Source organism: Sitophilus oryzae, unplaced genomic scaffold (assembly GCF_002938485.1).
Source record: "Sitophilus oryzae breed Bouriz unplaced genomic scaffold, Soryzae_2.0 scaffold_1009_pilon_pilon, whole genome shotgun sequence".
Taxonomy (NCBI): domain Eukaryota; kingdom Metazoa; phylum Arthropoda; class Insecta; order Coleoptera; family Curculionidae; genus Sitophilus; species Sitophilus oryzae.
Window position 1 is genome coordinate 1,039,567 of NW_022145626.1, and position 25,686 is coordinate 1,065,252.

At 31.4% G+C, this 25,686-nt stretch overlaps 1 protein-coding gene across 1 annotated transcript in view; it reads right to left on the minus strand.

Annotated features, from left to right (window-relative positions):
• Positions 1-25,686, minus strand: part of LOC115874113 (cGMP-specific 3',5'-cyclic phosphodiesterase-like) — a 251,683-nt gene that overhangs the window by 179,000 nt on the left and 46,997 nt on the right. Inside the window, exon 3 of the mRNA XM_030889208.1 lies at positions 8,536-8,784. Coding sequence (XP_030745068.1) covers positions 8,536-8,784 — 249 coding nt within the window. The remainder of the gene's footprint in view (positions 1-8,535; positions 8,785-25,686) is intronic.

A 25,686-nucleotide genomic window follows, 5' to 3' on the forward strand; every position in this document is an offset into this window, starting at 1 on the left:
TATTTTAAGATACTTTTCTTGTTGTGGCACAGAAAAACTTGCATTACCTTTAGGAATACTAAAGAAAATTGGTCGTAGATTTTGAAGCTCAAAATACCTTTTTTTAAATAAGTCTGTGAAAAACATGTATTAAATAATTCGTATATATTATTTATGTCATAAAGTTATCAATATGGTATTACTATACCGTACGAAAGAAAAAAAGCGACATCAAAGGAATGACGATCAGTGGTAATTTTGTGATCACTACACAATCTCTAGATGTCACTAACTAAAATATTAACATAAAACTTCAAAAAATAATTTTCTCTAATTATAAAAAGATTAAAAAGGGACAAAATACTCAATATATAAATAAATGACAACTTTCTTAAGGCCAACTCAACGACAAACAATTTTTGAGTTAGTTCATATAAAAACATAGCTAAAATTATGGGAATAAATTGAAACCTATACACACGTAATTTATTATTACCGAATGCATTCTGGAAAAATGAGAAACTCTTTCATATAAACTTGTTAACGCTCATGTAAAATTCTATTATACAGGGTGAGTTTTCTACGATGTTCTCTATGGATACCTCGGAAACTACTGGAGATAGAGAATCGGTTAAATGGGGAAAGAATTGCAGTTTTGTGGGGTCATAAATATGCGCCTTTCAGATTTTTGAAAATGTTCATGGCTTACTAGATATTTCGAAAAAAACAAATTTTGGCTATTTTAAAAATTGTCCCTATTTCCATTATAATCTATTTTAGACAAAAGTTTTCAGATAAAAGTTGTAGATAATCACATTCCTAATGAGTCTGTGTTCCCCGATTTTTTCTAAAGCCTGTCATTTATGACCTATGACACAAACATACGTTTTTTAAATAAAAACCATAGTTGGCTATGACTTCATAAAAAGCGCCCTTTTTTAAGCTTTTCAGCGATATAAGTCATGATATGTTTTTTTCCGAATAATTACTGAGTTATAGCCAATTCTTAACATTTTTAAACAATTTCACTTAGTTAGCCATAGAAACAAAATCAATCGTCGTTAAATGTGAAACTGTCACTTCCAAACTTTGTAAATTAAAATAATCAAAAACTGTAAATATGAATTTTTCAAACGAAGAAAAGCGTGGAGGAGGTTTTTTTGGCCATACATGTTCGAGGATACATTGACCGTTGAACATTACTTCCGTTTTTTAGAGTACCGTAAAATGGGGGGAATAGAGACATAGTGGTGAAAAGAAACAAAATTTCTAAAAAAAATCAAATCACGATGAAAAATATTCAGAGTAAAAAGAGTCGACATATCTAATTTTTCTATCATTGGTAATACACAATCAAATATAAAAACTATATTTTTATCTGTGGCAGCACTGTTTCTGTCAATCAGCTGATCAATAAATGTGAGATCGATTTATCACCTATTTTGTCGGGCGCGAAAACTTTATATATAAAATATTTATTTTTAAAGTAATAGGTAAGCTGATACATGTAAGTTGTTATATTATATGTATTGTTAATTATTGTTAAACCTATTTAAATATGTAATAGTTTACTGTTTCTAATCATCTTCTTGAAAGTAGAATAGATAAAAACCATAACATCAATGTGTGTTTCTATTCTTCCGAATAGCAGGTGAATAGAAACACAAATGTTATTTTTATTTAATATTTATACGCATATTTTTCAAAAATCAAATTATATGTATACGCAAAGAACAAACAAAGACCCATGTTTTAAAATATTCGGGAAAATAATACAACATTTTTATCAACCGGTATATCGCTAATAGCCTACGAAACTGTTTCTATTCACCCCATTTTACGGTACGGTTTCCAAGACATGTTAGAAAAGTTAAATTTAGATACTACACGTTTTTCTTCATTTGAATAATTCATATTTACAATTTTTGTTTATTTTAATTTACAAAGTTTGGCAGTGACAGTTTCACATTATTTCACGACGATTAATCTTGATTCCATGGCTAACTAAGTGAAATTGTTTAAAAATGTTAAGAATTGGCTATAACAGTAATTTTTCGAAAAAAAAACACATTATGGCTTATATCGCTTAAAAAATGGCGCTTTTTGTGAAGTTATGGCCAACTATGGTTCCCATTAAAAAAATTATATGTTTGTGTCATATGTCAAAAATGAAAAAATCGGGAATAGAAAAAATCGGGAAACACAGACTCATTAGGGATGTGATTATCTACAACTTTTATCTGAAAACATTTTGTCTAAAATAGATTATACTGGAATTAGGGACAATTTTTAAAATAGCCAAAATTTGTTTTTTTTAATATTTAGTAAGCCATGAACTTTTTCAAAAATCTGAAAGGCGCATATTTATGACCCCACAAAACTGCAATTCTTTCCCCATTTAACCGACTCTCTATCTCCAGTAGTTTCCGAGATACCCATAGAGAACATCGTAGGAAACTCACCATGTATGCTTGATTAATTGCAATACTTAATATAAAGCAAAGTTATCTAAAGTTAAAGTAACAATTTGTGCTGTAATTACGCAAAGTAGAGGTAAAATATAACGCCGTACAGTACATTAGAAGTTTGGAGAAAATTTCAAATTATTTTCTATTAGATTAATTAACCTTCATCTCGAAATTTTAATAAAACATTGCGTAATTTAGATTGGTTGAGATTAATGGAGTAATTTAAAAACTCTGATACTTACGGAAGGAGTGATGACATAATTTAGGATTGATTGACGTATTCAATTGTTTTAGGCCACTTTCTGTTTCACCGGAAATATCAAGTGTGTGGTACCAAATTTTTCGTAAAAAACAGCTTTTTCAAATATCCTAATGAGAAAAAATGCCGAGTGCCATTTTCTATCGAATAACGTAAAAAATACCGAGGGTGTAATTTAAAAATCAAAAGTTGTAGTCATTTCCGGTAAAACAGGAAGTGACCGAAAAAATTTAATACAATTCTAATTTACGTCATATACTAAGATACTAAATCTAGTTTTTTATTCGAAAAAAATAAAAAATGGGGGTGAGCTACTTTAGAGACACGCCCGGTACTAACTATTTTTTATAGAAAAAATATAATGCAGTTTTATTACATTTATTATTAATAATAATACAATGACGAATTATTAAAACCAAAAAGTTATTTTTTTTTATTCACAATCTTTTTGATTCCATCTAGAACATTTTTATTTTTAAATAAAATCTGTTTTATATATGACAGAGTGCCTGCGTTAGAAACTCCCTTAGCTAAATTCTCTTACAAATGTCGTCTAGCATTCTCGTTTGCATAGAAACGTACCTAGCTTTCGCTGCAAAAAGCATTGCACTATAATGCTTTTTCTCTAGACAGCTCTTTATTTTAAAAGATTTTTCTTGTTGTGGCAAAGGAAAACTTGAATTACCTTAAGGAACCCTAAAGAAAATTGCTCGTAGTTTTTGATGGTCCTATTTTTAAATTAAAACCGAACAGGTAACAATGCAAAAGTAGTTAATGTTCACGTACCTTAAGTTGTCAACTTATGATTTTGTCATTGTCAAATGTATTTTTTATTGTCAATGCCTTTATAATGTACTGAACAAAGAGAGAAGGGTAAAAACATTGCCAAACGTATGAAATAAACCGAGAAACTGTGCACATTGCTAAAACACGTGGAAGGGGATATTTTCATCATGTATATGTTACAGTAAAAGTTGGAAGTCAGTGATTGTTAACAGTTACTAGTAAAACGCTAACATTCACTGATTTTCTAAGACTACGCCAGTAAAAGTTCAACAGCTATTTATGAAACCAACTTTTGAATGCTAACATTCCCTGGACGATAACAGTTAGTTTGAAAGATTTAGTTATCGCGGTTGCCACATGTTGTGAAGTATAAAACTAAATATGGAAAAGTTGAATAATAGGCAATATAAGGATAACATTAAATTGGACTCAACGTTGGCAACCTCGACAGACATACGCGTAAATTCGCTATGTTTTTGTTGTTATGATTATGTTCTATGTATAATTATTTTATTATCGTTGTAAAAAGTGCTGGCGGATTTTCCCTATGGAAGAAATTTTCCTCGAAATTCTGTCAAAAATTAAAGTAAACTAGGTACTCTGTAATCTGTATTTGCAAGAATGTAATAGTGCTTGTTTTTCATTTTTGCAATATAATGAAGTCATAGCAACAGTTAGGCGTGCAAGAGAAAAATATATTAAAGAACCTAGTGACTATGAACTTATTAAACGTTTCATATGCTGGAAGTAACGAGTTTGAAAAAACGAATAACTCCCGTGGAAGAAAATTTTGGGATACTTTATTTTGTCCACGATGAAGAACTTTATTAAAAAAAAACCTTGTACCTATAACTAATCTTATGTTTATGAATGTTTTTTTTAATTGTTTTGTACGCTTTAAAATGTTTACTATGTTTTCCCTTTTAATATTTAGAATGTTATGTCGCTATTTTCTATAATTTTTAATAAATATACTAAAGAAGTAAATTGTAATCTTAAGATATGTGAATCACCTTGAATGTTGAGGTGATCCAATATTCTTAAACGTTTTATTTGTTCTAACTTCCACCAACATTCTTCCTCGCCACACTCATCCTGTGCAATAGAATAACTTTTACTGGCAACCTTTAGTAAATGTTATTTTCACTATAGTGAATGTTAGAAATTATTAGGAAAAGTCGACAAATCTCTTTAAAATACCGCATTCACTGGTCCAATGCGTAATTGTTAGCATTTCCTAGTGAATGTTAACAATCACTGAATCTCCGACTTTCACTGTAACATATATATTTATTGAAAATTATTTTTTGAACTTTCAATAGGTAACGTTTTTTATTTTGTTTATGAATATTTTAATTATTCAAGTTTTCCCGATAGTTATTTTTATACACATGTAAATGAGAAACTTTTTCATATAAACTTGTCAATGCTCTTTTGAAATTATATTAAATACTTGACTAATTGCAGTACTTAATATAAAGTAAAGTTATCTAAAGTTAAAGTAACAATTTATGCTGTAATTACGCAAAGTGGAGGTATAAATATAGCGCTGTATAGTACATTAGAAGTTTGGAGAAAATTTCAAATTATTTTCTATTGGATTAATTAACTTTCATCTCGAAATTTTAATAAATCTGCGTAATTTAAATTGGTTGAGATTAATGAAGTAATTTAAAAACTCTGATACTTACGGAAGGAGTGATATTTAATGTAACCTAATTTTAAATAAACTTTTGTTTGTTTGTATTAACTGTGTTACCTTTTAAATTAAAAATCAACATACCAAAGATTAAAACATGACAGGTTCCATTTTTTTATTCCATTTTCGTATTTTTGATTTACAAAAATATTTTATACTAATTACGGTTAAAATTAAACACTAAAACAGTTAAAAATAATACTAAAAATAGAATTAATACTAAAAAAATGGGTAGAGTTTTATTATTTGAAAACAAAAATACTAAAAGCCATAAAATTTATCATAACTTTGCGGTTTATGATACACCGTCACTATTTTTTACCGAGTTCAAGCGTGCTAGTAAAGTGACGTCTGACGGTTCACTGAATAATTATTTTCAACCATTATAGCGGTTAGTTCAATTGCTAGGATGCTTGATAACTATCAACAAATATTGTGGTTTTAGACGGAGAGCTGGCTACATAAAAACCTTATCGTCGTTACATGGCTCACTTTTTGTGTGAAGTATCCTTTTGTGTAGCCATTATGAAATGGTCATGTCTGCTAGCGCGATTCCGAAACTTAAAGCGGGGGCGCGCCTAATCGAAAGGGTGAAATTTAGACACTAAAAATATTTTAAGGTATGCGTGTTATAATTGCGAAAATACCTTTTATTTATTATTAAGAAACGTGTAAAACTGTTGACAGACATTTTTTCTCGTGGCTAAAATGCCGGCAGACAACCCGAAAGAGGCATGGAATTTGACAAAAAAATCATCCCATACATGCATGTCGATTGGTGGATTGTCATGTTTATTTATTTAAAATGCCGTATGCAAAAGGACAAACAAAAAATCGTGGCTCAATCAGCGGTAGACAGTTATAAAAAACGCAATATTACTCTACAGGGTGAATCTTGAATAAGTGCAATTTCAGAGCTGGTAGATCTCGATAAAAGATACATATTTTCTTTTTACCGTTTACAAATAAGTCCAAAATATCCGAGTTATTCAAGTTTGAAAATTTAAAAAGAAATTGATTTATTTTTAAATAATTTTGTGAAACACCTGTTTTTTTTTTCTGTACCTGAATCCATTATTTTAGTGTCGTAATCATAGAGTAAAGCCGTAAGTATGATAGGTCAAGAAATAATTATACCGTTGGTAAATGTGCGGTGAACAGGCAGTTCTAAAAGTTTTCTAAAATATACAGGAAAATTTAAAAATAATGCACGATTTTCTACATCATTTTTTGCGAAAAAAAACTCATAGACGTGTTCCTGGGGTCGAAATATATCACCATTAAAAGTATTTTCACTTATTTAAGACTCACCGTGTATAAGCGTTCTCAGGAAACGCTGGCCGCATTATCAATTGAAACATACACAGTAGTAGTAGTATACCTATAAGTCTATAAAAATTTTACGGTGCAGATATCGACTCAGAGGAAGACTCGTTTGTGAGAGCGGGGATGTGCAGTACAATGAGTCAGATACAAATAGTGAGACAGAATAGTAAATGTATGATATCTGTTTTGAATTAATAAAAAAATATATTTATAATATAATCGTATACATGATTTATCTATACTGAAATGGATGAGGCGGCGAGCGTTCCCTGTAAGCGCTAGAGTAATATCGCGCTTTTGATAACTGTTTGCAGCTGATTTAGCCACGATATTTTTGTCTGCCCTTTTGCATACCGCTTTTAAAATAAATAGATATGACATTCCACCAATCGGCATGCATGTATGCCATATTTTTTTTTCATTCTTCAAATTTAATTTTTTAATAATTTTCGAGATAACTTTTAAATTTCATGCCCCTTTTGCGTTGTCTGTCGGCATTTTAGCGACCAGAAAAATGTCAACAATTTTCCACGCTTCTTAATAATAAATAATAATAAATAAAAGCTATTTTCGCAATTATAATTCGTGTACCTTATAATATCTTTAGTGTCCAAATTTCACCCTTTCGATTAGCCGCCCCCGCTTTAAGCCCCGGGATGGCGCTGGCAGACATGACTATTTCATAATGGCTACACAATAGGATACTTCACACAAAAAAATAGCCATGTAACGATGATAAGTTTTTTTTATGTGGTCAGCTCTTAGACTATTTCGTTTTATACAGTAAACCTGTATAAAATGTGTAATATATGTGTTTTATGTAGTAAACCTAGAGTATGCACAAGAATGCATTTCAGGAAAATATTGAACTTCTATAGGGTAGCCCAAAAAAAACGATAAAGAGCATTTATCAGATTATATATTAGATCATTAAATTTTAGATGAATTTACTTAGCCCAAAACCACTATTACACAAACTTTGATGTCCGAACACCATTTCAAGTTAATTAAATAATGCGGCCGACGTATGCAATCATCGAAATGCGGCTCGTTGCATAGCGCTCGTGCAGCAGTATCAATTAGATAGAAATGTTTCCTCAAATGATCGAGTTGTTACTTGTTCGTAAATAAAGACGTTAAGACTGTTGATAGGATCTTTTGATTATATACACTTATTAGATGTTAAATTAAAATGAGTAAGTTTTTAATTAATTAACGATTGCAATTCCTTAGTTCAGTATATATTTTATAACATGTTAATACTGTATTTTCTGTTGAGTGAGTTACTGAATATATATATATACTCTTTGATATTTTTTAGATTTCTTCAGTGGCAAAATACCCAGTAAGAAATAAATTGCAGCTAAAGTGAGGTCCACAAGCAACATAATTTCAGATATAGCATTTTATATACAGGGTGAGTCTTAAATAAGTGCAAATATATTTAGCGGTAGTATTTTTCGACTCCAGAAACACTATTATGAGGTTTTTTCGCGAAAAAAAAAAGAACAAAAATTTGGAATTTTTTTGATTTTTTTTTAATTTTTAGTAAAAAACATAATTTCTTTATAATATAGCAACATAGTTAGTAGATTAAATTTGCAAGAAAGAGATTACCGAAAAAATTCAGTGTTTCCCAAAATTTCAGCAAATTTTTTTTTTTTTTAATTTTTAAAGTAAAATAACTCGTTTGAATTGAATTGAAAATTTGAAACAGAATGGCTACAACGCATAGTGCTGGGAGTAAAAATTGCAAAGTTTAAAGTTAAGAGTCAAGACTTAAGAGTTTTATGCTGAATCCAAATCAGAACGTGTAGTTTAAAAAAACTTAAAACATTACCATAACTTTTTTTTGAGACACGATATTGGACTTCCTCGCACTAATGGACGACCCTGAATATAAGTTTATCTTGTTTAATTAATGAGTGATTTTTGGTGCATCAGTTGGGTATCAAAAAATTCACTCACTGCTCAGTTTATTTTTAAATGTAATAAAACTAAATTATCGTGAAACTCACCTGGTTTCTTTTGTATTCGAGGACGGACACTTCGAACAGCTGCGCGTTCTGGATACCGATCCCACAAAATGTCAGATATCGTTGAAAAACCTCCACGTCCTGAGAGGAGAACTCCTGAGAATCGTCGGTTTTATTGATGATCTGAGCAACGCCGATCACGTCGCCTTCGTAGTTGCAGATCGGCATGCAGAGGATCAGATCGGTTTTGTAACCGGTCCTGAGATCGATCTCGTTGTTGAAACGGGGATCCTGTAAGAAAATAATGATATTGACAAATTTATTCATATACATGGTAGTCCCAACTGTGTTCCGGAAACTTCGGCAGCATATTCTGCAGATAAAAATAAGTAAAAAAGTTAGTATAGTATAAATGTATGTCCTAAAATGCTTAGGTTTGGAGATACAAGCTGTAGAAATTTCATTTTAATTTTGATTTTTTCCAAATAATTTCTAAAGCAATGTCCATATTTTGATGAAAATTTGAATCTGGGAGTTTTTTAAGACGAGAAATTTATATTAATTTATATTTTTTTTATTATTTATATTTTATTTTTTTATTTTTTTTTTATTTTTATTTTTTTTTATTTATATTTGATGTCAATATGACTCCTACTTGTAGAGGGTGCCACACAGTAGGCGAACGCGGATGATACGGCGAGACAAAACCTCTGAATTAAAGTTAAAAAACTATATCCTGCTCGATACATCTCAAAATAATTTCGTAGTAGGCTTTGAGCATACCATAAACAATTGAAAGTGTCAGCAACATTTTGTACCCATGAGAGCGTCTATTTTGCATGTACAGGCGAAACAAACTTGACACTAATTTTTGAGTGAAGTTATTTTTAAAATAAAACATATTGTGATTGTTGAATATAATACATACATACATACATACATACATACATACATACATATATACATACATACTGCCATTACTCACTGACGAGTATTTGACACGCATCAGAAGATGGCCACGCAAGGCGTTTCCTTTCATGAGCTTTTCTGTGACTGAAAAGCCCGATACGTGATGTTATCTGTCTACCGCACTCTGGACATTCAAAAATCTCATTGCTCTGTTGCCTCCTTACTTTTTGGTTGTCGCTGTTAACTGAATTTACAACTCTTCTCCATTCCGTTCTATTGCGAGCTGCTTCTTCCCACTCATTCTGCTTGTTAATCCCCTTTAAGTTTTCGTAGAAAATATCCTTATACCTTTTGAGTTGTCCACCCGGCCTCCTCTTACCGTCCAGAAACTCACCGTAAAGTAGAGATTTTGGTGTGCGGATTTCTTGCATTCTGCATACGTGACCAGCCCATCTTAAGCGGGACTTTGTAATCATGACTTTGATATTCTCTCAGTTAGCTTTTTCAAGGACCGATACGTTTGAGATATGATGGAACCACCGGATTCTTAAGAGTTGTCTAAGATGTCTCTGTTGCAACTTGTTTAATGCGTTCATGTGTCGGCGGTACGGCACCCACGTTTCGCTTCCATATAACATGGTGGGAATTATTATTGTTCGGTACACTCCAAATTTCGTTTTTGTGCTCAAGTCATGATTGTAGAAAACCCTGTCTTTTAATTTCCAGAATGCTCTTGAGACGCTGCTGATCCTATGCTGAATTTCAGAGTCGATATTGGCCCTTTCCGAAATCAAACTTGAATATAATAGAGGTAAGTTAGCTTCAGATCATTATAGATGTTAATTATTATAATGTTTGCTTAGTTTACACGCTCGCCTTTTTGGACTGATATATAATTACTTATTTTTTAATAATCTTGCCAATTGACAGAGGTAGAAATACAGAGTAATTCAAAGTACTATTTAATTCTCATTTTAAATAAAACTTTATAAATCGCTCTTCGACATAATGTCAAGATCACTTGCCCGTTCTTGCCCGTTTAGCCATTTTTAACGATATTTCACTGTTGCTGCAGTGAAGCAGTAAATCTTTTATTGCATTAGTAAAAGGAATAAATTCATAACTTTCGAACCAAAGCAGATATGAAAATGCGGTTTTCAGATTATGATTAGTAAAATATGTTCTACTTTTTTATATGTTTTTTTGTTGGTAAAAATTAATGATAATAAAAAATTATGATAAAATCGTTTCTGTTGAAATTTTGACACAAAAACATTTCATCCTTTATGGGTATTTCGCCACTGCACTGCAAGAAAATCTACAAAATAAAATAGTTATTTTTTGTAAACACTTCCGCGTTAAACCTAAACGGACACTGCTTGTCAGAAGTTATGTATCACAGTAAACATTACAAATCTTGTCAGAAGTTATGTATAACTGTAAACATTACAAATTTGCCCAACAAGGAAAAAAATGTTGAACGTTTCGGAAAGTCTATCTCTTTCTCTACAAGATCGTCAACGGTTTCTTGTAGACGTATCTGCTTTAAAAAAACTAAAGTGTTCTCATAATAGTTTAAATTTAAATATTTTAAATACTTTTTTTTCTTTATTCTTTGTATTTTTTTTCGCTTTCGACGACTGAAAGTTAAGCATTTTTTTTCTCTGTTAGGCAAATTTGTATAACTGTAAACATAACGTCTGACAAGCAGTGTCCGTTTAGGTTTAAGAATCGAAAGGGTTAGGTTTAAGGTTCGAAAGAATCGAAATAAAAATGAAACTTCTACACCCTGTATCTTGTATCTCCGAAACTAAGCATTTTAGAACATACATTTGTTAACTTTTTATTTTTATCTTCAGAATATTCTGCCGAAGTTTCCGGAATACAGTTCGGACCACCGTGTATTTTAAATTAATATGCTTCTAGTCTACATGGATTTTAACATAGATTAATGTAATATTTGTGTAGCAAAAGTTGTCGATATATAGTTAAATGACATATACTGTATAAACATAGAAAATCCAATTTCTAAACATCATACGTAAGTTTAATTTTAAGTGTGTTTATTTTGAAGAGTGGATTGAATGATAAAATCAAACTAAAATTACTTTAGTATTGCTATTTGATTGGGACGAAATTAAATTAATATTTTTATAAAATTTATTATTATGTACGAGTTTATTGACTGATCTTATGAAACGATAATGAAGAGAGACTTAAAATTTGTTAACATCGTTGATGTTAATTGCCAAACAACTAACAAAAACCTTTAATATCAATTAGTTAATTCTATGAAATTCCAAGACGAATGCAGAGAAAAATTTTAAAATTGATAAAAAAGTATATTTTTCTCTTATAATTTTTCATTTTCCAAATGCATTTAATAACTCACTGTCAACAGCTACTTTCTTTTTTTATATATAGAGATAAATATAAATCATAGATCGGAAAGGAAAGAAGTGACTATCGTAAAATATAGAATTATGTTGAAGATACTTGAATCTTAAACATATTAGGCATTTATGTATCTCGGACTACATATACAGATAATGTAAAATTTATATAGTTTATTAAACTTTATTTAACTAACAAATAACTTAAATTTAATGTATAATATTTATATATTCTTGGAAAATGTATTATTCCTGAACCTTGTTTCTAAAAATTCTGATTTTTTTTAATTTTCTTGGGATTTAGGTTCAGGAAAACTCTGATTAAGTTTTCATTTGGTTTTTCATATCCTTATTTCATTTTTAAAGGAAAAAAACATACGTTTCGGCCAACATTACAGCCTTCATCAGTGTAGTGTCTATAACAAAATACAAATTTCAAATTAACTTATCACAAAAATTTATGTTAATTTTTTTTTGGAGAAACAACATTATTTGTACAAATCACGAATACATAGTTCAAATTAAAAAGTCAAGTAGTTTATATATAAAAAACCTTAAGAAACTCAGTGTGACAAAGTTTCTGTTATAAAAACAATAATTCTTTACAAAACATTTTTTTTCCATACTCATTTACCTGCTATTGAAAGTTAAAAACAAAATCTTATTTCAATAATAGAGTTTTAATAAAAAATATCAGTTAGTTTCATATACCGTATAATAAAAAAAACAGCATCCAGTTGGCTTGTAAATGACAATCAATAACATTTCCCATATAATTTTACATATAAAATGACAGCAATCTTCATTTCATAGCTATGGCTGACGCCGTTTTCATTCATGGTATTTCATTTGCTTATCCCCGTGTTCTGTCACTACTATATTATATAAACATAGTGCAAATGGCCATAATAAAACTTGTACTATAAAAATTGATTGAAACTAATGCTAAAACTAAATAATTAATTTAAAAATTAATTCTGACCAAAAACAAATTAACAGTTTTGCAAAGAAAACTAAAATATGTGCACATTCCTAAAGAGAATCCCTTACTTCAATTTTTTGCGTAATATCGTTATTATTTGAATTCTAATACCTGCCGGTATTTAAACGGAGTGATAATCTAAAATTTTCATTAATTTTTATTGTTTAATTATTTAAAGAAACATTTTTAAACTTTGAGAAGGTGACTTTATTGCAAACGTAGGTGTTGGTGAAAAGTTTAGTGGATTTTATTTTTACACCTAGTCTATTTAATAACGTCTAGGCCATAAACCTTGATTTAATTTTATCACCAGCTGACAAGACCAACCTTTCCTTGCATTTAATGGCCGAAATTTATTATGTTTGTGTCCTAAATTTTTAAGGTATATTCTTTCTTTATTATGAGATAAAACCAGATATTAACCTGAAGAAAAGGTGTGTAACTCTCATAGACAGGGAGCATTTTTGAATTTATTAGAGAAATAAAAGGTGGACTATCGGAACACTAAAAATTATGGAATAAAATTTTTAAAATTTAAAAAAAATTATTGTTAAAAAAGCACTGATTATCAGCATATTACTTACCGAAATATACCTTTTTATATACATTTTTTTGTCATATTTTATCAAAAGTTTTTAGATTTTGTCAAATTCGGCTAAAAAAATGAAGTCCTACTCCGGGTGCCAGCTCGCATTTAAGCAAAATGTACCATTATATAGTCCATAATGTGATTTTCCCTGCTTTCATTGGTTGATACTAAACGCTGGTGCGTTTTGCCAATCGTGACTAAAATGTGGTACGTTCTGCCGTATTCTTTCCAGCATCATGCAAAATGTTTTAAGGATGATGCCGATTACACTTACGATTACACATGTTATAAACGCCATTATTAAAATCTTTGATTTTTATGAATGACCACAGAATTATCCTATTTTTAATATTTGATCGTCTTTTTAGGACCAGCGTGAAATGTTAAGAAAACTCCTATTTTGTAAATATCTCGGTGTCAGACACTCGGTCTGACACTTCTGAAAAATTGCTTGTTTGATTTCCGTATGTCGTGGCATCTCTGTAACACAAACATTCCCTACGACCCCAAAAATTCTCGAATGTAAGTTATCCACTAAGGGTATTTTTTGCTAGTTCGTTAAAGATTGCTTCTTCAAAAGCTTCTTCTGTACCTGGCAAGGATGAAGCAGTTAAACTATTTTTGAAAGATTTATACAGGGAGGCGCACCTCATTCGGCTCGGTTGATTATACAAAAACGGAAAGGTGTAGAAACAAAATATTTTATGGGTATATGTGGGAGAACTAAGATCCATACCAAATTTATATTTTTTCTTATGGAACACCAGGTATTTTATTTAATTTTTGGATTTTTGGACATAAAATAAGGCATTTATTATAAGGGTTTAATATGTTTAAATGCTTTGGTTTTTGAGATATTTAAAGATATTTAAATATGTATGCTATGATAAAAAAGTTTGTCAACACCTTGTAGATTACTTTTCAGAATTAATTCTTGTGCTGACTTTCAAGACAAAGAAATAAAACTCACTAAAAAATTTGATTGCTTCCTTAAATGTATACAGGGGTATCAAAAATTGTGTCATTTGAAATAACAAAGTAAATAAAATATAAAATAAATATTTAAAATAGACCAGCAATTTTTGATACCCCTGTATACATTTAAGAAAGCAATACATTGTTTTGCACACGAGTAAATTCTCAAAAGTAATATACAGGGTGTTGACAAACTTTTTTATTAGAGCATGCATATTTAAATATCTTTAAATATCTGAAAAACCAAAGCATCTAAACATATAAAACCCTTATAATAAATCCCTCATTTTATGCCCAAAAATCCAAAAATGAAATAAAATACCGAGTGTTCCATAAGAAAAAATATAACTTTGGTATGGATCTTAGTTCTGACACACCCTGTAGATTTCAAAATAATTTTAAATTATGCACATTGTTTCTCTACATATACCCATAAAAAGTTTTATTTCTACATCTTTCCGTTTTCGTATAATCAACCCAGGCGAATGAGGTGCGCCACCCTGTATAATAATGGTCGATATTATTTGGAAACTGCGTGATTTTTGTCCCAAAGCCACCTCCAAACAGCCTGTCCAATACGGAAAGAACAAAGTAAAAGTTCGCCGTACAATCCAGGCAACTGAATTTAGTTGCGAAAATTCTGAAATCCATGCGTCGCAATTTTCTGCTGTTTTTATTTCAGCATAAATAATGCTACCTTAAACCAAAACTTCTTTTACACCGTATCGAAGTCGATCCGGTAAAATATACGTCAAACATTCAGATATCATGATAGATATCAATTAAAAATGCTGAAGTTTATTCAAACACACAAAAACAACGTCTGTCTAATGAAAATGAGACAAGCGTATAACGGCGGCGTGTTTTTGGCGAAGTTGTCATATCAATCCGTCAATTCTTTTTTACTTCTATCAGGGTAATAGAAAAGGTTAATACCATTCGATCTCAGGCATAATACACCACGTTTTAGTAAAGTTTAGCAACATGTACCTGCGTTTGAAATGCCTCACGCTAACGTGGCAAAATGTATCGCATTTTAGTCATGTTTGGCAAAACGCACCAGCGCCAGCGTTTAGTTTCGACCAGTGAGAGCAGGGAAAATCACATTATGGACTAAATAATGCTTAATACATATTTTGCTTAAATGCTGCCAGCTCATTAAGGGATAAAAAGTAATAAAAAAAATTAAGCTAGAACAGGAACGAATACTCCACTAACTAGACCAGAACTGTTTTGATTCCAAAGTGGAACGTTGGTGGCACGTTCATTTCGCTCTTAAAAGTTAACCAAGGCATGTATTGACATGATGACATGAACAAAATGCCCAGGAGACATGGCTCTATCCGTAAAAATATATTTTAGTAAAATTAACACACGAAATTATTGCACAGGGTGTTTTAAAGTTATGGTATAAAAACAACCCCCCATTAACCCTGTATAATATGTCAAATACCAAAGTTTATAAAAAACTGAGTCTACGAATTGAAGTCGATGTAATTATTTACAGCTTACTAAAAAATTCATGAAAATAGGGCTAAAAATAACAAAAATGTAACACCTTAGATTTGGGCAAAAATTTCTCCGTTGCATTTTTTTTCATCTGAGTGTATATTTATTATGTATCTGTTAAAACTTATTTGCATGATTGGATGATATAATATATAAAAGCACTAGGGTTAAAGCCGGATGCAAAAGAGTACTTCGCTTCCTTAAGAGTATGACGAACAATATGCCTATTATATATAATATTTCGTCTTCCCTTGCAAACTCCTTTTGCCAATTTTTACGGATTTGTGTTGAGCTAGAGGCAACATGTTAAGAAGATATGGAAATGTAGCCATGACTCATTATAAATAAGATTTTCCTTCAGGGATTATTGTGTCTTTTTCTTATTCTATTTGATATAGTCCTTTCCTTTACAGTCTGATGGTTGATGGCGCGGCTTTAGAAGATTTACTGTAAATGGTTTATATTTATGATACAATTTATTCGGTTCGCTGTATAGGTTAGCAAAATTAAGGTAATATTTTATTATGTATGTTACCGACAAAGTATAAAATTAAGGCACTCTGTATAAAATATAGACATTCTATAAAATTAACGATTTCAGGCATTTTATGAAATTTAAATGTTTTTGTATACCTTTTTATTTTTGACATTTTTAGAAAAATGCATTCCTCATAAGAAATGCTTGTTTTAAAATGGTTAATCTCGTTTATACTTTTCCAAATTTCCACACCGTTTTAGAGAAAATTAAGAAAAACATGAATATATGGTTGAATTTATTCAAAGTTCTAAAAATCAAAAGGCGTTTCCTATGGTAATGTCAATTCGTTTTCATTTGATAGATGGTTATTATTAATTTTGATTAACGTCATATTCTTTGTTGTTGTTAATGTATTGAACTAAATAAATTTTGTGCTTCTTTAAGATTTTAAAACAGCTAAAAATCTTACATTAATTAAAATTTTAGAGCATTTTAGACAATGTCAAGGCAATGTTAGGCAAATGTCAATAATAATAAAAACAATTCTTCTTGTAAAAAGATTACAGTTGGGGGTTGGAATTTTTGGTGTTACAACAGCAAAATAAAACACTAAATCACTACAATACACCAAAACACTTTTACTTTTGCACTGGACGCGCCTTTCGCTAACTATGTTAGAATTATCAACAGATAATTAAAGCTAAGCGTTTCGCTAAAATTGTTAGCATTATCAACAGATGAGTAAAGCTAAAACAGTTTAATTTTTTCAGTTTTTGTTTTAATGGTTAGCGAAACGCGTGTCCAGTGCAAAAGTAAAAGTGTTTTGGTGTATTGTGGTGATTTAGTGTTTTATTTTGTTGTAAAGAGAATCTGGAAACATACTGTATAATTCTTAGAAATTCTAGACAATATCAGATTTTAAACTTGGCCGTTAACATTATCACAAGGTTTCGTACATTATATTATAAGTACATATAATTTCGATAGTGCAATATTTTCAAGTATTTCTGGATGGACTGTAGGTGTTATTGTATAGCAGCCAAAAAAATCTAGAAGTATTCCTTTCTGCATAAATTGTAATGGATCATTTTCGTAGCGCCAGCTCGTAAAATATCGGGAGCCTAACGAAATGGATGACGTAATTTTGAACCGGGATTTCCAGCCTTACGTAAACTGAAAGCCGAGAAAAAACTACGGATTTGGAATATATATGGGCCGAATCAATCGACAGATATAAGCCTGAAGGAAAAAGAATAAACGAATATTTCACAATTTTACTTTTTTTGCGCAAAAGATAAAGGACTGAATAAAGAACGGTATTTCAAGTTCATATATCTTTCTTGCATGCGAAATTATATTCTAGACGGGATATTTCATTTTGTTTATGCGAAGACCGAACCTCGGTCTTTAGTCATACAAAGACCTACGGGTTTAGCGGTTTTCTAAATTACTTTTTTGAGAAGCTGAACAAATTAGACAAAGAAAAAAGTCCTCCTATTCTTGGTGCCAGCCCACCAAGGGGTAGAAAGTAATGAAAAAGCAAATAATGATCTCTCTAAAAAAGGAGCAAACACTTCACTAACTGGACCAGAACCAGAAACTAGAACTTAAAGCTGAACTCAAGAACCTGGAAGACTCCATCCGTAACCTGGAATGGAAATCCTTCAACGCTCTAAGATACTCGAAAAAATTTCTCAGGACTTACGACTGAGAAAATTAGAGAATTATTGTTTTTCTTTCTTAAAAAAAATAAAGGAAAAAAATATATTCTGCGGAATATGCTGCCGGTTAGTTCGGACCATCCTCTATACCGTTGAAGTTCCGTCAAAATGACAATATATGAAGTATATATGTCACTGTAAATGTCCGAAATGCCAAAAAATGAATAAAAAATGGTAAAACCTAGGATAAGCGCGCTAAACCTAGGATTTACCAAAAGCAAGTAGTAAAAGCTCGAAAACTTCTTTATTTTGCTTCCATTTCGGACTTTTACCGGACCCAAACAGTAATCTTAGGATTTACCACACCGCATTGGTAAAAGTACGAATTATTTTTCTTATAGCAACAATATCGACAAATTAAGGATGTCGATATACAAAGACATCTCTGTTTTTGTTTACTTCGGCATTGAAACTTTAACGATTATCGTTTCACGATATCGATTTTTGTAACGTATCAGTCTTATATTTATATATTTGTTACTGTAAATGTCCGAAATGCGGCAAAACCTAGGATAAGCGCCCTAAACCTAAGATTTACCAAAAGTATTAACTAATTAGGTTAGCCTGGTTATTTGGGGGGTGTTAATGCATTGGTTAGGTGGTTATTTGGAGGGTGTTAATGCATTGGTTAGTCTGGTTATTTGGAGGGTGTAAATGCATTTGTTAGCCTGGTTATTTGGAAGCTGTTAATGCATTGGTTAGGTGGTTATTTGGTGGGGTTGGTTGGTTTTTACTACCACTTACTTATTCGTACTTTCACCAATGCGGTGTAGTAAATCCTAAGATTTACTGTTTGGGTCCAGTAAAAGTCCGAAATGGAAGCAAAATAAATAGTTTTCGGGCTTTTACCACATGCTTTTGTTAAATCCTAGGTTTAGCGCGCTTATCCTAGGTTTTACCGCATTTCGGACATTTACAGTAACATATTATAAGTCGGTTCAGTAACATATTATAAGTACAGTTCATATTATAAGTCGGTTCAGTCGGTTTTTTATTTTTTTAAATTATTAATCATATATTTTTCTTCGAAAAAATGATGATAAAACAGTTTCTGTTGACCTTTTGACACAAAATTATTTCAAATATATGATTTTAGTCTAATAACTATTTAGTCAACATGTTTAATTTATGTCAATGATGACAGATATTGATAATTTTTAGATTCCAAATATCTCAAGAACCATTTACTCGTAGCGATATTTACCAAGAGACTTTTTTATCTAAAGAACGTCGGAGATGTTAGGTTAGTTATTTTTTCACTCACTAGTTTTATACAGGTACAGACAAAAAGTTCTTCAAACCAGTAAAAAATCGAAATAAAAATAAGTTCCATACTATGTATTTTCAAAATTAAGCATTTTAGGACATACATTTATACGAACTTTTTTACTTATTTTTATCTGCAGAATATACTGCCGAAGTTTCCGGAATACGGTTCGGACCACCCTGTATATGTTCTTCTTATTAGCTTTAGAAATTCCTTGATACCACAGTATACCAATTTTATCATAGATATTGCCCTCGTGCCTTGCGTTATTCAATCTTTTATACCCTCATCGAGTTTTCCATCGTTAGTTATTTTTAAGCCAAAATATTTACATTTGTTACAGGTTTTTTATCACGCTTCCATCCGCTAAACTATGTTCTCTTGCTCTCTTTTTCAATGGTCAATATGTGAAGTCCAAACTTTAAATTAACTATTTTAGAATGTAGAATGTTTGGGAAGGGAGTTAATCACCGCGACTTTACAGATCTATTATGTGTCCCTCTTTCTTGAGTTATAACAAGTTATGACGCATCATACAGTCTCAGGGCTTGGGACAAAAGCCAGTATCTGAGACGGCTCCACATAGGCCAGCTCTCCATTTGCGATATCACCCGTACCAAAGTTTATGACACAAACGATTGTCGTCTCGGCGCACTCAGTGATGAGGTGTTTTGGTGTTTCCCCATTTTCCCCACAGAATCTGCATTCGCCGTTGTTTCTCAGTTTCAATCTACTGATGTGTTCGTTGAGGAGATAGTGTCCTGTTAAAAACTCTGTGATAATCCGAAGTTTGTTTTTACTTAAATCAAGGAAAAAAGTTCTGAGAAATATCTTCCAGGTTCCTGAGTTCCACTTTATGTGAATTAACAATAACCAGTACCCGATTACAATTACCTAATGAAGTTAAATAATTACGAGTATACCGTGCTGGCAACTGTAACTCTTGGGTCGGTATTTACATGTGTGGGAGTAAATCGCATAGGGATCTTATTAAGTCGGAGTGAGAGAAATGTGACGGAGTTCTGTTACGGCATTGCCGGTACGCCTTTCCCCATCAAGTAAAGTAAAATCACGGTCGCAAACCGCTTATTTTTAAAAGACTTTTATTTCGAAAAGATAACTAGATAAAATCATTAGAAATGTTTCTGAGCATCTGAAATGGAAATATAAGGATATATTTAGGGTGTCATTTTTTTTATAACGTGAAAACGTCATTAATCGCGATAATTTAAAAACTCAACTTTTTAACACTACACGTCATAATTCAAGAAACACTTTAGATATTGAAACATTTTTTTTTATTTTGCAGATAGGATCTTTTACAATATGTTTACATAAGAAAAATTCGATAAGGTGGTTTTTTCCATTCAAAAATTGTAAACAACCCATCTATTTACTTTTAGATCGTAGCAATTTTCAGCAGTCGTGTAATTTTTTTATTGATCAAGATTTTCACATACTGTCTACAAAGAAAATACAGCAGAAATATTAACAAAGTTCTTGAAAAAACTACAATCTATTATTTCTAATAGATTTCGATAGAGTTCTAATAGCGCGACCTCTATCGAACACCCACTCAATTCCACTTATTTTTACCAAAAATGCAAGTGTTTCTAGCTTGCACTTAAAAAAATTCGAGCTATAGGGAAAATTACAACGACTCGTTAATAAATAAACAAATTAAGTATCACGAGACGTAATTAAATCGTGAAGCTGAACGCATGACGTACACCTTTCCCTAGAACTTTAAATACTGACAGAGGTATTGATTGGGTCGACCGGTAAACTGTGACAAATCTGCTATATTCCCTTCCATCTCTCTTAGCGATGTGCGCAGTGTCTCGGTTTATTTCATACGTTTGGCAACGTGTTTACAGTCCTCTCTTTGTTCAATACATTATAAACGCATTGTACTTTTCTTACATACGGAAATCTCGACCCAAGACTAACCTTTGCCAGCCTTAGTATAATATTCTTGTATATCTTATAATTATTTTCTAAAAATATATTTGCTTATTTAATTATGTAGACGCAACTTGGTTTTTGCAAAAACCGTTGAGCACTGTCGTAATTAAGTCATCAAAATTATACTCTATATTCAAAACCTTCCACCTAAGGGATCGTTAAGTTTATTTATGGTAATATTAAATTCTGTCTTAATTGGTAGCCCACTCCAATTCCTCTAAATTAGTTTCTTACGAGCGGCCTTGAGCCGAAGATTGTCGCGTCGCCGGCGCTGTGGAAATTGCGGGATTACGCCAAACACTAAGCCAACATTGCGAAATTATTTGTTTACAGATGAATACTTGGGTGACAAAATAAATTTCCTTATGTGACCATAATAAAATATACAAAAGGTTTGTTAATTAATTATCTGGATAGATAACATTCAAACTTTTTTTTCGGGATTAAAAAAGTAAAGTATCTTTTAAATTGTAAAACTTGGGGAAAATAAGTTCGTTATAATAATGCTTTTATTATTCACTATTCTAATAAAGAATATGCATTCCTTCGGAAACTCTCTTTTTATTTATTTAGTAATGCTAAAACACTCTATTTTAAAAGCCGATGAGAGACAATAGTATGATTCATTGGCAAGCAAAGTAAATATTTGTGGTGTAAAGTAGTGTTGTGTTGTGTTTTGTCACAGAGCTGATATTTGGAGGTTGCGAGTCTTATGACTATAAAGGATGCGAGTCATTATGACTATTAAGGATGCGAGTCTTTTGACTATAAGCGTTGCATGTACTGTAAGGCAACGGGTCGTTTGACCATGAGAAGAAAACCTCTTGTGATGTCTTGCCTTCGAGGTTGGTCTTGAGAGTTTGAGGTCTCCCTTGTCTTCTCGATTGACACGATGCGGCGTTGGGGTAGTGAGGTACCCCAATTAGCCTATTCGATTGGGATGCGAATCTGTTTAGCAGCAGATTTGCGTCCGGAGGAAGCCCCTATACTATTTCAGGTGACACTAGCTAGTTGTTGAAGATTATTAACCAATAGATCCGAATAATATTTGAATTAGATAGAAGATATGGAACGGGATACATTGAATAGAATGTCAGTGTCTAGGGGGCGGAGTACCTCCGGGTGAGTCTTACTATTTAACTATCAATTTTATACAGATCAGTAAATGTTTGTTTTGTTATTTTCATGTACAATGAGAGAGTGCTTGCCAATGACCAACTAAATGGATATTTGAGGTGAATTTGCATTGTGAGACCCGGTTGAGTAAGCCCCAGAAAAAAGGTATTTTACAAAATTAACATCTCCTTTTTGTTGCTAAGACTAATCTGGACTGCTAATCTTGGCAGCTTCGGTTAAAGCTCACTATACAAGCCACAAAAAATATTTATTTTGTGTTTTCCAAAACACCGAAAAAGGCGGTCCTCAAAATTAACAAGTTGGAATAAGTATCACTAACTTCTACTTCCCAGTAGCCAGCTTGTATACCCAACAATGTTGCCGTTTGTTGTCCCTCAATTTTTCTTACAAGAAACGTTTATTTTTACAGTTTATTTCAACGTTTGATTATTATTTGGTTTATTTTATTAGAACGTTCTTAACCCTCAACTGGCGTGGTGAATTTTTGTAACGCTTATGGCGTGCTGGGGTCCGGACCCCAATTTTTTTTAGTTTAAAATAATTGATGTAGAGATTTTATAAAAAGCTTGTTATTTTAACACTGTTTACAGTATATTCAAACTTGTGAATAAACAATTTCATTAATTTTCAACAAATTAATAAGACTGGACACAAAAATAAAGTAAAACGCATTTTTTAGGAATTTTTGACAACAGAAATATAACTTAGCTAAGAAACCTATATAAATTAACAACATATATATTTTATGATTTTACCGTATTATTAGAAGTACAAACTACAAACAACTGAAATGTGAAGCTAAAGTAATAAACATAAATTATTTTCAACAAAACTGCAAACCTTGAATGTACAGGGTGGTCGAAATTGGTCTGTTTTAACAGAGAAACTCTATTTCCTGACTAGATGGAGCAAAACCGACATAGATGTCATGGGCTCGATTTCTGAGATATGTTTAATGACGTAAACCGCCTGTTGATATTTTCACTGCCAACTCAGATACGGGGTCTTTTTGAATTTTTGCCATTTTGAAAATTGTTCATAACTTTTTTATTTCTTGGAGTAATAAAATTGTGTAAAACGTTCTTAAAGCACTTTTTAAGCACAATCCAGAGGCGTAGTTAGTTTTTTCTATGTTTGCCCCTTTTTGCCAGAAATAATAAAAATATAATTTTTAAATGGAAATCATAGTTGGCTATAAACTTAAAAAATGGTGGCGTTTAGCCTTGATTTTGTGTTGACCTATTTGCCTAGTTATTTTTATCACACTTTATATTCTATATCATTATTTATCTGTATAATTAAAGACTTTTGAAAAGGTAAATTAACATTCTATATTAGCATTAGTAATTTCAATTGAAATCGATACAATAAACAATGAACAAAACTAATAAACGTATGTTTTGAGTGACGAATATAGTTTTCTAAAAAGAGCCCTCAAAGATCTTTAAAATATGGTTCTTCCTGTATATATAAGGTCTTTTAATTTCCCCATAAAAAAAGTCCAAAGGGGTTATTTAAATCACAGGACCTAGCAGGCCAAGATATATAGCCCCTTTTTCCAATCCAATACTCTCTAAATTCTCCATTTAATAGTTCAGTTATAACCCTGGCGTTTTAATTATAATTGGTTATACTAATATAGAATGTTGATTTACCTTTTCAAAAGTCTTTAATTATGCAGATAAATAAAAATATAGAATATTAAATTGTGACAAAAAATAATTAGGCAACTAGGTCAACACAAAATCAAGGCCCGCTTCGATACAAAGATAAAAAACCTAATATTTCTCTCATTCTTAGAAATAAATACACATAACTTTATATCGTTGGAAAGGGTTAAACGCCAGCATTTTTTAAGTTCATAGCCAACTATGATTTCCATTTAAAAAATTATATTTTTTATCATTTCTGACAAAAATAGCAAGTATAGAAAAAAACTGACTACGCCACTGAATTGTGCTTAATTAAGTGCGTTAAGAACGTTTTTACAGAATTTTATTATTCCGCAAAATACAAAAGTTATGGGCAATTTTCCAAATGGTAAAAAATTAAAAAAGTCCCCGTATCTCAGATGACAGTGAAAATATCAACAGGCGGTTTACGCCATTAAACATGTCTCTGAAATCGACCCCATGACATTTATGTCGGTTTTGCTCTATCTAGTCAGGAAATAGGTTTTCTCTGTTAAAACAGACCAATTTCGACCACCCTGTACATAACTTTTTCAAATACATTTCATGCTAATATAGGATCTGCATTTGCCGTACATGGATCGTGCACACTTGATTCATGAGATTTTTGTTTTTTTTTTGTTTTTTTTGTTATTTTTTCATTGGCATATGGTTGCCATATACCACATCTCTTTATTTTGTTCATAGGTAACCTGAAAAAATGTTCATAGGTTTTGCTTTAAATTATTGTGCTAATTTTGTTTCTTTAACTCCGACTTTGAGACTAATCTGGTAACTTTTCAGCACACTTTCAGGCAAAATGAAACCAAGTAATTCTAGGAAATCCAGGCGGCCATTCTTAAAGAAGACAAAGAAAGACACAGTCAAAGTCTATGTACCATCATTACTAATCGTAAATTAATATCCTGGATGACAATGCTTACACTCGACTCTGTCTCACTTTGGTAATTTGGTCAATTGCCTTGTGTCCCTTGTGCATGTGATTTAAAATAGCATGCTAAACTCTTCTTTAACATGTTTCCGAAGCACACTAAAACACACAAACCTGCGATTACATTCGCAGTGAACACTACTATTAGAAATACTGGTATTCATTTCACTTCTTTATTATCCAAATAAATTATATGGGGAATTTCATCCATGTTCATTTTCAAGATCATACGGTATATGTCTTGTATATGTAAACCCAATTTTGTGCAAACCGTTCATAAAATAAGGCGACAGCAAATTGCAACATTGTTGGGTATGCGAGTTGACTAAATTAAAATTGACGAGTTGACAATTTAAACTATATTTAGCAACACATACACTAACAACCGTTATAATAAATAGTAAACCAATACATGAGATTTTACTACAGGAGGTGTCGACTGTCTTCCTTATGCACGGACGGGTCTGTTTCTGAACATTTCTCGAGAATTCATTAACTTAATAAGAGTGAAAGATACCCTCCCATAAACGCTAACTACTTCTAATTCTTGTCTAAAGTATGTGAAATATTTAAAAATATAAACCTTTAGTCTTGCTTAAAGATAAAAATCCACTGGTGCTAAGTCCGGCGGCCTCGACGGCCAACG